Here is a 15,968-nt window from a genome sequence, read left to right as displayed (position 1 = left end):
CGCTTGTTTATAGCGAGACACGGGACAGAATGCACGTGCGGAGAGTTAAGTTGTCCCGGTTGCCTCTTCGTCATATCATAGTTGTGAACCTGGAAGAGTGAAGGTGTCCAGCACGAGCCTTATAGAAGTCAATCGGAAATAATTGTTTTTTGTCATTAGGCTGCAGCGAACCTCGCGGATACATGTAGTGATTTTTCCATCGTTAATGCGCCGCATGAAATACGTTTTGTGAATGAATACAGTGTCCTTTCGTAAGTAATACATGACGAGTACTGTATGTACGAGTTGTTTGTAGTAATTAGCTCGTCTTTGTATGCTGTAGTAACTAGTTATTGTTTGTTGGGTCATATCTTTCGAGATTCGAACCCGGGTTCTTCGAGTCCCAGCCAGTTACCTTGGCCGGTGCGCTATCAGCGCTGTCGGCGAATAGCGTTTACCATGTGGATACAGGAGCGGCAGTTGTATAAGTTTCTTTCCTCGATTTCTGGGAAAGTTTGCGTTTGCGGACCCCATACCCGATGATGAAAAATGCTCTATTTACAATTATCTATCGAACCCTCCAATCTTGAGTCGATTCCTCTTCACAACCTTTAGGAGTGATTTTCTAAAAAACTCGGGGTGTTGACCCAAAACAACTTAGATTCCTTCGTTTTAGGTTGTACAGAAGCGACCTGTCAAATTTGAGCGGAATCGGTTGGCCGTGTCTGAGGTCTTCCTCTTGTAAGCTCTGACGTGTCCGGCGACCAGTACAACATCATTCTTAAGTAGCGCGCGCAGAGGACAACATGGATGGTAGATGCGGCAGGGCAAGCGTGGGGAGAGGGTAGTGGTCAGGGTTACAGGCTGGTGCTGTAGGGGAAACGTGCAGTGCTGGAGGGGAAGTGCCGTCCTAAAGGGAAGCATGTGCTCATATTCTTTGTAAATAGTAGGTGGAGCCCCTTCGCGCCCACAATTGCATGGCGACCATTCAAAAAGATCTACTGTCACCTCTGCTTTGGTTAGTACCTACAAGAAATTCCGCTGAAAATGCAACAAAAGTATTTTCTTCTTGATACAATAATTTACCAACAGCCATATGTATTGTAGAAATTTATTTTATTTTATGAACTTATATGTGATATCAGTTTCGGCATTATATTGGTGCTATCTTCAGGCCCCACTCGTCATAGTCGTAAAATCTCTATACACGGAAGGAGCCATATAACTGGATCCGTGAATCAATTCTTCTTGGAACAGCTCTTGGTGGCCAGGCGACACAGGTTGTGTATAAATGTTGTAAGAAAGGCTTTCCAAAGAAAGTGAATTGTACCTATACTGAAAGATACATGTGGTTTGATTATGAAGCAACTCAAGAAACTGGAACACACATTCCAAATCTTATAATTGTCTACAATTTTAAGGTGATACTGTTTATAAATTTAAGATAAATGATGAAGTGGATGATATCTGAAAAGAACAGTTATCACACATTCCTAGCTCACTATGCAAAAGATTACGATTCCCAATTTATTTTGAAGTATTGTGTTGAAAATACAATAAGGCCATATACCATCTACAAAGGAACTAAATTAATGTTATTGGAGATCAAACAGTAAGGTATAAAAATTATAGATAGTTGTAACTTTATCCAAGGACCACTCAGCACTTTTCCAAAAACTTTTGATTTAAAAGAACTGGAGAAAGGTTACTTACCTCATTTATTCAAAAAGCCAGAATATGAAAACTACATAGGACCAATTCCTGATACTGAATATTACTGTGATGACACTATGAAACCAAAAGATACAGAAGCATTTCTTAAATGGCACAGCTCCAGAGTTAAAGAAAATTATGTGTTCAATATGAAGAAAGAAATTAAAAGAGTACTATAATTCTGATGTAGATATATTAAGAAGAGGTTGTTTGGAATTAAGAAAACAAGTTCTGGAAATTTCTAACAGTGATCCATTCTGTTATTTAACTATTGCTGGCGTTTTTATGACAGTTTACAGATCTTAATATTTACCGAAAAATACAATTGCTGTATTGGATAAAGAACAGAAGGAAAATTAGAGTAAGCAATCGATAGCTTATCAAAATATCCACGGGTGTGCTGCCGGTCTATAGTGTCCAACGGGCACAATATTTCGGCGATCATACATGTCGCCATCATCAGGTGAACTGACGGACTCAGCTCCTGTGAACGTGCCGGCACGGAGATCCGTACGCTATGGCTGCTCAGAGGGAACTGGGTTCGGTCGCGGCGGCGGCCGATTTAAATATCCTCCGCCGGCGGCGCGCTCCCTCCGCCGTCCGCGCCCCGCGCCACGGTGGAACAGATTGCGACGGCGTCTGAGATGACGTTGGTGTGATGGCTTTGTCCGCCGTGGTCGTCACAACTATACGTTTGCTCGATTTACTCTTGATTAACTCAATCGCTGGTTCCCAAGACTTGCTAAGATTATAGCCACAGTCACGGTTTATGAGGTCGTCAACGGTGCGAATTTCGATGGCCTCTCTATCAACGCTGTCCCAGTATCTCGACGTCTGTACCAGAATCCTCGTGCGGTCATACTCCATGGCGTGATTTTCCGACAAACAATGTTCAGCGACCGCCGACTTGCTCGGATACATCAGTCGAGTGTACCTCTGGTGTTCACGGCATCGATCCTCGACGGTACGCATCGTCTGACCAATATACGACTTGCCACATTGACACGGAATCTGGTACACGCCGGCCTTCCTCAAACCGAGGTCATCTTTGGCGCTCCCCACCAGTGCACGAGTTTTATTTGGAGAACAAAACACAGTTCCGACCTGGTGTTTCTTCAGAATGCGGGCGATTTTCCCCGAGAGTGCGCCTGTGTATGGAATAAATGCAGTGCCTACCTCCTCCCTCGTGACTTCATCCATCTCAACAGGTTGTGCTGCAGTGGTTGGGCGGAGAGCACGTTGAATCTGCCACTCTGAGTACCCATTTTTTCGAAATACAGTTCTCAGGTGTTCCAATTCCTGGGGTAGACTCTCTGCGTCAGAGATAGTGCGCGCCCTATGTACTAGAGTTTTAAGTACCCCGTTCCTCTGTGAAGGGTGGTGGCAGCTGTCTGCGTGCAAATACAGATCAGTGTGCGTTGTCTTCCGATACACCCCATGACCTAGGGTGCCGTCAGCCCTTCTCTTGACCAAGACGTCAAGGAAAGGTAATTTACCCTCCGTTTCAGTCTCCATAGTGAATTTGATGTTGGGGTGTATGGAGTTTAGAGGTAGGCACTGCATTTATTCCATACACAGGCGCACTCTCGGGGAAATCGCCCGCATTCTGAAGAAACACCAGGTCGGAACTGTGTTTTGTCCTACAAATAAAACTCGTGCACTGGTGGGGAGCGCCAAAGATGACCTCGGTTTGAGGAAGGCCGGCGTGTACCAGATTCCGTGTCAATGTGGCAAGTCGTATATTGGTCAGACGATGCGTACCGTCGAGGATCGATGCCGTGAACACCAGAGGCACACTCGACTGATGTATCCGAGCAAGTCGGCGGTCGCTGAACATTGTTTGTCGGAAAATCACGCCATGGAGTATGACCGCACGAGGATTCTGGTACAGACGTTGAGATACTGGGACAGCGTTGTTAGAGAGGCCATCGAAATTCGCACCATTGACGACCTCATAAACCGTGACTGTGGCTATAATCTTAGCAAGTCTTGGGAACCAGCGATTGGGTTAATCAAGAGTAAATCGAGCAAACGTATAGTTGCGACGACCACGGTGGACAGAGCCATCACACCGACGTCATCTCAGACGCCGTCGCAATCTGTCCCACCGTGGCGCGGGGCGCGGACGGCGGAGGGAGCGCGCCGCGGCCGAAGGGTATTTAAATCGGCCGCCGCCGCGACCGAACCCAGTTCCCTCTGAGCAGCCATAGCGTACGGATCTCCGTGCCGTCACGTTCGCTGGAGGTGAGTCCGTCAGTTCACCTGATGATGGCGACATGTATGATCGCCGAAATATTGTGCCCGTTGGACACTATAGACCGGCAGCACACCCGTGGATATTTTGATTATCAAATACGCCGGGAGAAACTCAAGAATCAAATCGACAGCTTGGTTGGACAGTTTAAATAATAGCAACATTCAACATACTCTTAATGGTAGAGAAGTAAGGGTTTCAGGAGCAAAAGTAGATGGATTTGATAAAGAAACTAACACTGTTTATCAGTACCATGGTTGTTATTGGCATGGCTGTAAAAAGTGTTTCAAAAGTGAGACAATTAACAATAAAAATAAGGAAACGATGGATGACCTTTATCAAAAGACTTTAACAAGAAGTGTAGAAATACGAAATGCTGGACGCAATTTAATGGAAATGTGGGAATGTGACTGGCTGAACTCAACAGAGTATAAAACGCTTAAAACATTAAAGCATTTACCAGAAGTTATTGAACCACTGAAACCAAGAGATGCATTTAATGGTGGACGAACAAATGCAATAAAATTAAGAGCTAAACCAGATGTTATTAGCTCAAAATTAAAATACATTGATGTATGTAGTCTTTATCCTACTGTGCAATATTATGATTATTATCCAGAGCAATATGAAAGAAAAATACATAGACCAAGATAGTATTCTAAAAATTGGTATGGTTTAATAAAATGTAAAGTACTGGTTCCTAGAGAATTGTATCATACTGTTGTACCTGTAGGCATCCAAATCAATAAAAATGAAAAACTATTTTTTCGTTTGTGTGTCATATGTGCAGAAGAACAAATAAGTAAATGCAATCACAGTCATGAAGAAAGAAGTTTTATTGGAACTAGGGTAACAGATGAAGTAAAGAAAGCTGTAGAAAAAGGATATAAAATTATAGAAGTCTATGAAGTATGGGATTTTAAACATAAAAGCAATATTTAGACGTCTATAACGTATGGGATTTTAAACATAAAAGCAATATTATGTTTAAAAATTATGTGAAAGACTTTAAGAAAATAAAATTAGAAACTAGTTCACATAATTTTGAAAGTGATGAAGAATACATCAAGACAGTTAAAGAGAAATTGAACATTGACTTATATCGTGATAGAATAAAGGAAAATCCTGGAAAACGAGCTGTTGCTAAGATATGTCTTAATTCATTATGGGGGCTAATTTGGACAAAGGCAAAATATGAGTCAAACAGAGTTTGTGACAGATTTGCAACGATTTTATGAGATATTACTGGATGATCGATTAGATAACTTAGATGTAAATTTTATTACAGAGCAGATGGTTCAGATGAGGTACAATTTCAAGGATTACTATGTGGAAAACAATGCAGCTACAAATATTTTCATAGCTGCATTCACTACATCAAATGCAAGGCTAAGATTGTATGATATGTTAGATAAACTGGGAGAATCTGTTGCATATTTTGATACTGATTCTGTAGTATATATTGATGATGGTAAAAATACTGTGGAAACAGGTTGTATGTTAGGTGAATGGACTAATGAATTAGGAAATAATTGGATTACAGATTGGGCTTCCACAGGTCCGAAAAATTACTATTATGAGAAAAATGATAAGAATACAGAAATGAATGTAAATGAATTCACATTAAATTACAAGAATATTCAAAAATTGAATGCTGAATCTATGATAAGGCTACTAGAAAGTGAAGTAAAATAAAAGATACAGTTAGAATACAATCGGATAACCAGCGATGTTGATACTAAAAATCTGGTTAACAAACAGGTTAAGAAAGAATTTGCATTTCAGTATGATCAAAGAGTTGTTCGATAAAATTATGATACAGTGCCTTATGGTTATTGAATCTCTTCTAATTTTTTATCTACATATTTTGTACAGTGTATTAAATCTGTAACTATTATTGTTATTCAAATTTACTGTAAGTAACAGTTCTGTTATGGAGTATTTTTTGTTTGTTTGCTGTAGACAGTCAATTTTCAACTTACATTTATAGAGGAATAAATTTAATAGGCTTGAAAAAAAGTAGTTAGAATTAGAAAGGCAAAAAATACATAAAATTTAATTGTTTTTAAAATGTAGTTGAAAGTATAGTAAAGTGATTTTCGCACCTCTAAGTGCTTTTGCTTCTTCTTTTTTGATTTTAATATTAAGCAATATAATCCTGATTCATTAATAAAGATAGTTTTTATATCAATATTTTGGACAACTTGTTTTATGGCATCTGAAAAATCTTTTGAATGTAGACATTCTTTATCTTTCTCTTCCAATTGAAGCTGTAGTTATCAGTTTGTTCATTTAATTCTATAGCTTGGTGTTGAGCACTTTCAATTTTTAAATATGGTGACATTAAACTAAAAATATGAAGAAATGAAGAAGCTTAAAAAGAATGATAACGAATTTCACGATCTAAAGTTTGATGTGTAGCTTTTTGGGGCTGCAGAATTTGATATATGATTTAAAATTTTTGAAAATTTTTATTTTTGTGGTTGTGTTACCTTGCATCCATTTAAAAATATTAGTAATTACGTTGCTACTGTGCTCAGCCTAGTCGTTTATAAGAAAATAAAAATGTCATTAAATTATCTGCAAGTGCACCCAATTGGCCCACTTACTACTAGTGTAGCTCACACTCCGGCCTACCTTCCTCTTCATAACGAATCTTACTCCCGTTAAACTATTTTCTGCTACTTTTGACAACACCCTATATTCATCTGACCAGAAATCATTGCCTTCTTTCCATTTCATTTCACTCGCTGACCCCCCACTATATCTAGATCGAGCCTTTGCATTTTCCTATTCAAATTTTCTATCTTCTCTATCACGTTGAAACGTCTTATATGCCACCCGCGACTCATAGAACGTTATCCTTTCGTTGATTACTCAGTATTTTTATCATGGTCACCTTCCACTTGGCAGTCTCCTCCCAGATATTCGAATGGGGGCTAGTCCAGAACATTTTAACAAAATCTTTTAGCAAAATGGTAATACAGAATGATCGCAAATATTTCGCTTTTTGGACAAATCGAGTTTAGTTTTTAAAGCACTATTTGAATCACCAAAATTACTCCATGCAGGCTTTGCTTCTTTGTTTATTTCTTTTTCTGACGATACAGATATGGAACATTTCAGGGTTTTGTACATACTTTTGATTCAGAAGAGCTGGAAAAACGTATTGGTGCAAGAGTTGCTTGAAAATAAACTTAGTCTTTTGTGTTTGTAGGGAATCTAACTGGCAAAATAAACAACAGATACACTCCAATGTATCATTGGAGGCTAAGTGATTGGATTTGTAACACTAGTCCTGATTAAAACTGATGGAAAAGGACATCCGCCAAGGTCGTATAAAAAGCAATACACTGTAATTCTCCTCGAATGGTTCTCGGAAACCATGCAAAATTTGGAAAGCCGTAAAAGGAAATGGAGTCTTGCTCCTCCTGAACCGAAGATTCACCTTTCTTGTTGTGTTTATTTGTTACGCATATGCACAGGAGCCATGCTATAAGTCATGCACGTTTACCTATATATTCACTTACACGTTTACCTATATGTTCACTTACCTTAGAACTTTTCTTAACAGCCCTTCAGTACAGTCCTTCTTGTGGTGTCACCGCCAGACACCACACTTGCTAGGTGGTAGTCTTTAAATCGGCCGCGGTCCGTTAGTATACGTCGGACCCGCGTGTCACCACTATCAGTGATTGCAGACCGAGAGCTGCCACACGGCAGGTCTAGAGAGACTTCCTAGCACTCGCCCCAGTTGTACAACCGACTTTGCTAGCGATGGTTCACTGACAAAATACGCTCTCATTTGCCGAGACGATAGTTAGCATAGCCTTCAGCTACGTCATTTGCTACGATCTAGCAAGGCGCCATTACCAGTTACTATTGATACTGTAAAACATGTACCGTCAAGAGCGACGCTCATCATTTATGGATTAAAGTTAAGTATTCCACCAGCTACGTCCGTTATTTTCTAAAGTCTAATTTCCTTGACCTGTTCCAGACCTCACGCCAACCTGTGTGAGCTAAAACGCTTGCCTTTCGGCTTCCTCTAATATCACGGTGTTGGCTGTCCTGCCAACCCACAACACTCCTACTCCTCAGTTACAGAATTTTAATGCCCACAAAGTCTTACTAATTCATCGAAGACATCGCTTGTATTTATTGCCAAATAGCTTAGATGGCGGAGGGAAATCTTTTTAAGCACTTTATAATGCCAGTGTTGTCCAGTTATTTACGAAAATAACTTCTTATCAGTATTACATTCACAGAAAGTCGTAGATCACTGGAAATTCTACCTGCATGGTGTTAAATACCTGTCCAGGCATCATAATTCTGAGAAATTATGACAGTATTGGAAAAAAAGAGGAGAATTTCCTTTTAAAAACATATGCAAGTGAATGAGATCGCCCTATAGAGATGCTAATGACAATGAAGAACCACTTCATCGGAGAAGAGAACACGTTCTAAATGAAGCAGTCACCAAACCTCTACATTCAAAAGGGAGAGGAACCATTACAGTATATGGTACCGTCATGTCATTAGAGAGGAACACCAAGATGTGAGATTACTACCAGAAAATACAAACATAGATACCTTGTTCTTTGCCGCGACCAAATAAGTATTCACACAGCAGAAAGTGACCTCTAGTTTTTAATACAACGTCTAAATCAAATATGTGAGAACTGCCATCTAAAAATTTCAGTAAAAAACTAAATTAATAGCTTTAAAAGGAAAGTTTACAGTCCGCTCCAAAAGACTACTAGATGAAATCCAATAAAATAGGTGTCATATATTCAGCTGTTAGGTTGCGATACAAGCTATGAATGTGAAACCGATGTCACTAATAAATGAAATAAGTTTCAAATGACATATGGAACCATGGGTGACAAGATAAGGATGATCTCAAAGTTAGAATTTTACAAATTAATGGATAATCCTATTATAACATATGGAATGGAATCTTCAACATCAATCAAGAAAGACAAAAGAAAAATACAGTAGGCCAAAATGCAATTTTCAAGGAAATATAAAGGATTACTCGACCTGGACCCAATGGAACACGTTTGTGATGAGCTGAAATGTCGACTTGGCATTAGATCGCAGCATTCAACATCACTACCTTCTCTGGTGTCGGCTGCTAAGAAAGAATTGGCTGCCATTTCTTTATAGACATTCAGATACCTCACTGAAAGTTTTCCCAGCTGAGCTGAAGCCATCATAAAGGCGAAGGGTGGGCACCCCTAATATTGATGATGATGAGGTCCCATACTCCGAGGAGCGTAGGGGACGATGCGGGAGACACGCACCGCCGACTAGGCAAGATCCTAGCGTAGGTGGTTTGCCACTACCTTCCTCCGACCCCCTATATTAATGTCCAGTAATATGTGACCGGATGCTACTGATCAGACAATGTATCAACAGAATGGAGGAAGACAGATTGGTCAAACAAGTAATCAGTTATAAAACAACAGGAATGACAGGTGTAGGATAATCGAGAAACAAATAGTTTTAGTGAAGACGGAACAGACTGTAAGTTTACTCTATGAAGAGGAGAAGAAGACACAATTACGGATAGTACTTGATGGCGGGAAGTCGACCACGTCATTTTCGGAGGAACCATCCAGACATCTGAAGTAAGAGGCTTAGGAAATTCAAGGAACAACCTAATTCTGGATGGCCGGAGGAGGTTTCGATCATAATTTATCCACTCCAGTGCCTTAACCATTGCGCTACCTTGCTCGGTTGATTATCAGCATGCAGAATGAAGCACAAATCCAAAAATTAGAATTTTTAAAGTGAAAAGATAAGGCCAGCAGCTTTATGAGGCTGTCACAGACAACACTGGAACAACATCGTCAAGAAATTATCACGCATACAGACTAGCAGATGACGATTACTTGAAGCCAAGATTGGCAAATCCTTCTCAAGATAAATAGTTGTAAATTAATGTGCGTATGTATACGTAAATATAAAACATTGTCTGACTAGGATGTCTGTCACTGCAGTGAGACACAATCGTCTGGAGCACATAAGGCGTAGCCAGCACGTGAATCTATTTGTGGGGGAGATTGAAGCCAGATACATTAATTGGAACAATCTTAAGCATTAAAGAGGTGACTTATAAAACCGGTTCGACAATGTTTTAAGGAATGGACGACTGCCCGAGACTCCTATCAAGATGGATTAACTGAAAAGACGGAGAATTTACAAGAAAGAGCTGTGCAGTTCATGAGAGATTCGTCTAGTCACCACGGGGGCCACCTAACAGCTCGAATTCCACTGAAAGAGTTACGACGAAAGGAAAGTGCTTTGCACAGAGTCTTACAAAATTCCTAGATTCCACATGTTTTAGCATGTTCTGGGTTTGCTAATTCGTCCTTTATGGTGTATTAGCTGAATACGCGACGTTGCCCGGATATGTATTTATTCTGACTCTACTAGCGTAGCCTCTTCTTTCCCCTCTCATTGTCCATCTCCTCAACCATCCTCTCTGTTAATTTTCCTGCTCCCCTTCTCTGCCCATTTTCTCCTCCGCCTCTCTCTGTCCATCTCCGTGTTCGTCATATCTGTGTCCATGTCGTCTTCCGCCCTCTGTCTGTTTATCTCTTCCTCCCGCCTTGTCTCTCCACGCTATCACACAGTAGGAGGTTGCTGGTTTTTACACCCACAATATTTCTTTCCCGATAGTAATTTGTGTACCACGTTTGGTAAACATCAATCCAGGGGTTTTGGAGGAGCGTTTTAGCCGTGGCTTTGCCAGAGCACACACGTGTTACATATATTTCACATATGTTTAACATTATCGACTCATATTTGTACACATATTTCACCTGTCTCTGTATGGAATACGTTCCTGCAATTTCGATTTCACGCAGCTCAATGTCTGTGACGTCATATCTACCGTACAACGTGTCGTAGAATGATATAATTTTTCACGCACATTCAGTGATACATTTTTGTACTATCTGCGAAATGCGTTACGAGTAGAGTTAGTAGCAAAGAGGTAATCAATAAAATAGTCATTCATGACGCAGTCATCTTCACGCATTTCAGTGTTTATGACATCATTTGTCATGTCGTACAATATCATTTTGAAGGTATATGGTCGACATATGTGGATATTATCTGCGACTTTCGTTGTGAATAGAATTAGTAGGAGAAAAGTAATAAATTTAAAGGTAATGCATGATGCGACAGTTTTTAACGCATCTCAGAGTTTATGACGTATCTCTTGAACTATGTGCTGCGCAGTAATATAATTTTGCAGGCACATTCAGAGATATATTTTTATACCGTCTGCGAAATGCGTTGTGAATATAGTTACACTACTGGCCATTAAAATTGCTACACCACGAAGATGACGTGCTACAGACGAGAAATTTAACCGACAGGAAGAAGATGCTGTTATATGCAAATGATTAGCTTTCCAGAGCATTTACACAAGGTTGGCGACGGTGGCGACACCAACAACGTGCTGACATGAGGAAAGTTTGCAACCGATTTCTCATACATAAACAGCAGTTGACCGTCGTTGCCTGGTGAAACGCTGTTGTGATGCCTCGTGTAAGGAGGAGAGATGCATATCATCACGTTTCCGACTTTTATAAAGGTCGGATTTTAGCCTACCGCGATTTCGGTCTATCGTATCGCGACATGGCTGCTCGCGTTGGTCGAGATCCAATGACTGTTAGAAGAATATGGAATCGATGGGTTCAGGAGGGAAATACGGAACGCCGTGCTGGATCCCGACGACCTCGTATCATTAGCAGTCGAGATGACAGGCATCATATCCGCATGGTTGTAACGGATCTTGCAGCCACGTCTTGATCCCTGAGTCAATAGATGGGGAAGTTTGCAAGACAACAACCATCTGCACGAACAGTTCGACGACGTTTGCAGTAGCATGGACTATCGGCTCGGAGACCATAGCTGCGGTTACCCTTGACGCTGCATCACAGACAGGAGCGCCGGCGATGGTGTACTCAACGGCGAACCTGGGTGCACGAATGGCAAAACGTCATTTTTTCGGATGAATCCAGGTTCTGTTCATGATGGCTGCATCCGTATTTGGCGACACAGCGGTGAACGCACATTGGAAGCGTGTATTCGTCATCGCCATACTGGCGTATCACCCGATGTGATGGTATAGGGTGCCATTGGTTACACGTCACGGTCACCTCTCGTTCGCATTGACGGCACTTTGAACGGTGGACGTTACATTCAGATGTTTTACGACCAGTGGCTCTATCATTCATTCGATCCCTGCGAAACCCTGTATTTCCGTAGGATAATGCACGACCGCATATTGCAGGTCCTGTACGGGCCTTTCTGGATACGGAAAATGTTCGACTGCTGCCCTGGCCAGCACATTCTCCAGATCTCTCACCAATTGAAAACGTCTGGTCAATGGTGGCCGAGCAACTGGCTCGTCACAATACGCCAGTCACTACTCTTGATGAACTGTGGTATCGTGTTGAAGCTGCATGGGCAGCTGTACCTGCACACGCCATCCAAGCTCTGTTTGACTCAATGCCCAGGCGTATCAAGGCCGTTATTACGGCCAGAGGTGGTTGTTCTGGGTACTGATTTCTCAGGATCTACGCACCCAAACTGCGTGAAAATGTAATCACATGTCAGTTCTAGTATAACATATTTATCCAATGAATATCCATTTATATCTGCATTTCTTCTTGGTGTAGCAATTCTTATTGCTAGTAGTGTATATTGTGTACAATATCATTTTAAAGGTATATGGTCGACATATGTGGATATTATCTGCGAATTTCGTTGTGAATAGAATTAGTAGGAAAAAAGTAATAAATTTAAAACTAATGCATGATGCGGCAGTTTTTAACGCATCTCAGAGTTTATGATGTCGTATCTCCTGAACTATGTGCTGTGCAGTAACATAATTTTGCAGGCACATTTAGAGATATAGTTTTATACCGTCGGCGCAATGTGTTGTGAATATAGTTAGTAGTAAAGAAAAATATACTAAAACATCATGCAGGATGCGGCAGTTTTGCACGCATCTCAGTGCTTCTAACGTCGTATCTCCTGAATTATGTGCCACACAATGATTTAACTTTGCAGCTACGTTGAATGGTATATGTGAATACCGCCTCCAAAATGTATCGCGAATGCTTTTAGTAGTAAAGAAGTAAGAAATTAAAATGACGTGCCTCATGCCACAGATTTACTATATGAACGGCGAAATTGAAGTGAGCTGTAAGCTTCTTCTCTTTGATCGTTTTGTGTGCGTTGTCAGCGTGAAGAAGTTCCGTCAAGGTTTGAAATTATATGTCAAATTTGTTGGTCTTATTTTTAAATACTGGATGAATAAAATCTGTGTATTCGCGCGTGACGAGCTACAATATTTTTTCACCCCTCCCCCCCCCCCCCCATCCAGTTTCATAGGTAGGTAGTTTAGTTCTTTCTCCCACAGAGATTCCCTCCAGACAGTAGGTGATATGTACAACAGATTTGGTTCAAATCGGTCCAGTGATTTAGGAGGAGATGTGGCACATATGTACATACATATATGCAAACATCCATTTTCATGATATGTACTGTATATACCACCCGAGGTGGCGCAGTGGTAGCGCTCAAGACTCGAATTCGGGAGGACGCATCCGGTCATCCCGATTTGGGTTTCCCGTGATTTTCCTAAATCGCTTCAAGCAAATGCCTGGATGGTTCTTTTGAAAGAGCACGGCCGACTTCCTTCCCCCTCCTTCCATAATCGTAGGTGGCTGATGACCTCGCTGTTTGGCCCCCTCCTCCTGATCAACCAATCAACCATGATATGTATGGATGATGCACCTTTGACTCACAGTTGCATTATGCACACTCCTGCTCTGACTTGAAGCCGTAAGAATGTGGTGTTTTCAGATTAAATCACTGAACCGAAAGAAGTGGCATAGCGGCATGCCACTGGAGTCGCATACGGGAAGTAGGTAGTCCAACTACATTAGTCCGGCCATCTAGATTTAGATTTCCCGTAGTTTACTTAAATCATCTACAGCAAGTAGCGAGATGGTTCCATTACAAAAGGAAAAGGCTTGTTTTCTTGCACAGTCCGAGCATGAGCTCCGTATCTAACGACCTCTTCGTCGAGGGGATGTTCATAACTAATATCCGTTCTTCTCAGGCACAAATTTCGTAGTAGATGGAAGTAGGTGGAAACCGAAGGGTGCCGAATAGGATGAAAAGCGTGAATATTCTAGCAACTCTCACTCCTATACCTCGGTTTTCCCAATGCAAAAATACTTTTGCGGGCAGGTCATTGTCCTATGGAAGCCGATCCCTCTTCTCACGTCCTTTGTAATACAGTTGATCGGTAAGATCAGATACTGTATTACTTCTAGCGACTTGTTCAACGCTGGCCATAATGTTTCTGGCAGATGAAATCGACTTCACACACAAGCAAACGAGATTCAGGTCGTTCCTTTGATTGATATTCAATTTCTTGAAGCAGTGAATCCTCGTCCAACACACAGTAGCAAACAAGTTGATGCGCTTTTCGTCAGCGTTCAACAAACGCAGCACCCGTTTTGTATAACGCCAATTCATAGTTAACTCTCCATGTCGACGTGACATATACTTTCTTCCGACTGAATGACGCGGTAGATGTTTCATACATTTTTAATCATTTGTGTCCAGTACCGCATTATTCACTCTCTCGGCGTTTTTTTTTAAGTGTATCATGTTAAACTGAAGTACGGCTATATTGGGATTTAATAACTCGTTTCTGAATTGCTGTAAATGACGGGATACACACTTATGAACCTTCACCTACATTAAATGAATTTTCGTTGATACTAAATCTTCCTACATCAGTTGACTCTTAACTCACATTATTACGCAACGTACTTGTATTTCGACGCAAGGAAATAAAATATCATTGATCTCAATGCCATCTCTGTGGTATTTCGATAAATTACGTCTTTGCTCTGATAGGCGTAAAGATAAAATGCATAGCATAAGTGTTTCTTAGTTATTCCAACAAAATGACTTCACTGTGGATGTAATAATGACTGCTAGAGAGTAGACAGATGAATTTAGTGTGGCCAACGCAATATTACTAAAGACCTTTGAAGTGTATGAATATTAAAGGATTAATATCTACACGCCGTACTTACAGATCTTCCAGCTGCGTGAAGGGCAGGAAAGCTTCTGGATGGATGTCGGTGATTCCGTTGTTCTCCAGGTCCCTAAAACAATAATAACTATAAAAGTGATGAACGAGAGATGTTAATGACAAAAGAGTTAAATGCTTGACAAAAACAATATCTTCAACACATTGTGCACGTGAGACTCACTTATAAGAGAGTATTGCTACTATACAATTACGTTCTTCACGAGCTTTATGTAAATACTATGGATTCCATAACACAAGGACAAATAATTGGAATAACAATGTTTCTGAAAGTTCCGCTGATGACACTTAGCCAAAGCGAAGTACATATTGCCCGACACTAATTGGAACACTATCGCTCCACACAGGATACCAATGCGAACGCAAGGAAATAAAATATCATTGATCTCAATGCCATCTCTGTGGTATTTCGATAAATTACGTCTTTGCTCTGATAGGCGTAAAGATAAAATGCATAGCATAAGTGTTTCTTAGTTATTCCAACAAAATGACTTCACTGTGGATGTAATAATGACTGCTAGAGAGTAGACAGATGAATTTAGTGTGGCCAACGCAATATTACTAAAGACCTTTGAAGTGTATGAATATTAAAGGATTAATATCTACACGCCGAATGAGTTCCGATAAATTCGCTCTCCTCCTTCGTCATACCCAATCTGGGAACCCTAGGCGCTGCGCCAGCACTAGAAGCCAAATTGACAAAACTGTTGTGTTACTGCGGGAATCAGCATTTAAAACGATTACGACCATTCAATTATTACACTGCGTTTTGATCAAATTACCACTCGAATTAAAATTATTAATATTATGATTTTTTAATTAATCCTTGTATTTACCAACAATATACTGATTTTTAATTACTGT

At 40.7% G+C, this 15,968-nt stretch overlaps 1 protein-coding gene across 1 annotated transcript in view; it reads right to left on the bottom strand.

The window, feature by feature from the left end:
• LOC126095461 (leucine-rich repeat-containing G-protein coupled receptor 5-like) overlaps positions 1 to 15,968 on the bottom strand; it is a 1,115,085-nt gene that overhangs the window by 178,362 nt on the left and 920,755 nt on the right. The window contains exon 13 of the mRNA XM_049910253.1: positions 15,088 to 15,159. Within this exon, the coding sequence (XP_049766210.1) occupies positions 15,088 to 15,159 (72 nt within the window). The remainder of the gene's footprint in view (positions 1 to 15,087; positions 15,160 to 15,968) is intronic.

Source organism: Schistocerca cancellata, chromosome 8 (assembly GCF_023864275.1).
Source record: "Schistocerca cancellata isolate TAMUIC-IGC-003103 chromosome 8, iqSchCanc2.1, whole genome shotgun sequence".
Classification (NCBI taxonomy): Eukaryota; Metazoa; Arthropoda; class Insecta; order Orthoptera; family Acrididae; genus Schistocerca; species Schistocerca cancellata.
The sequence above is the reverse complement of the archived record's forward strand: the minus strand, read 5'-3'. Positions and strand labels throughout refer to the sequence as shown.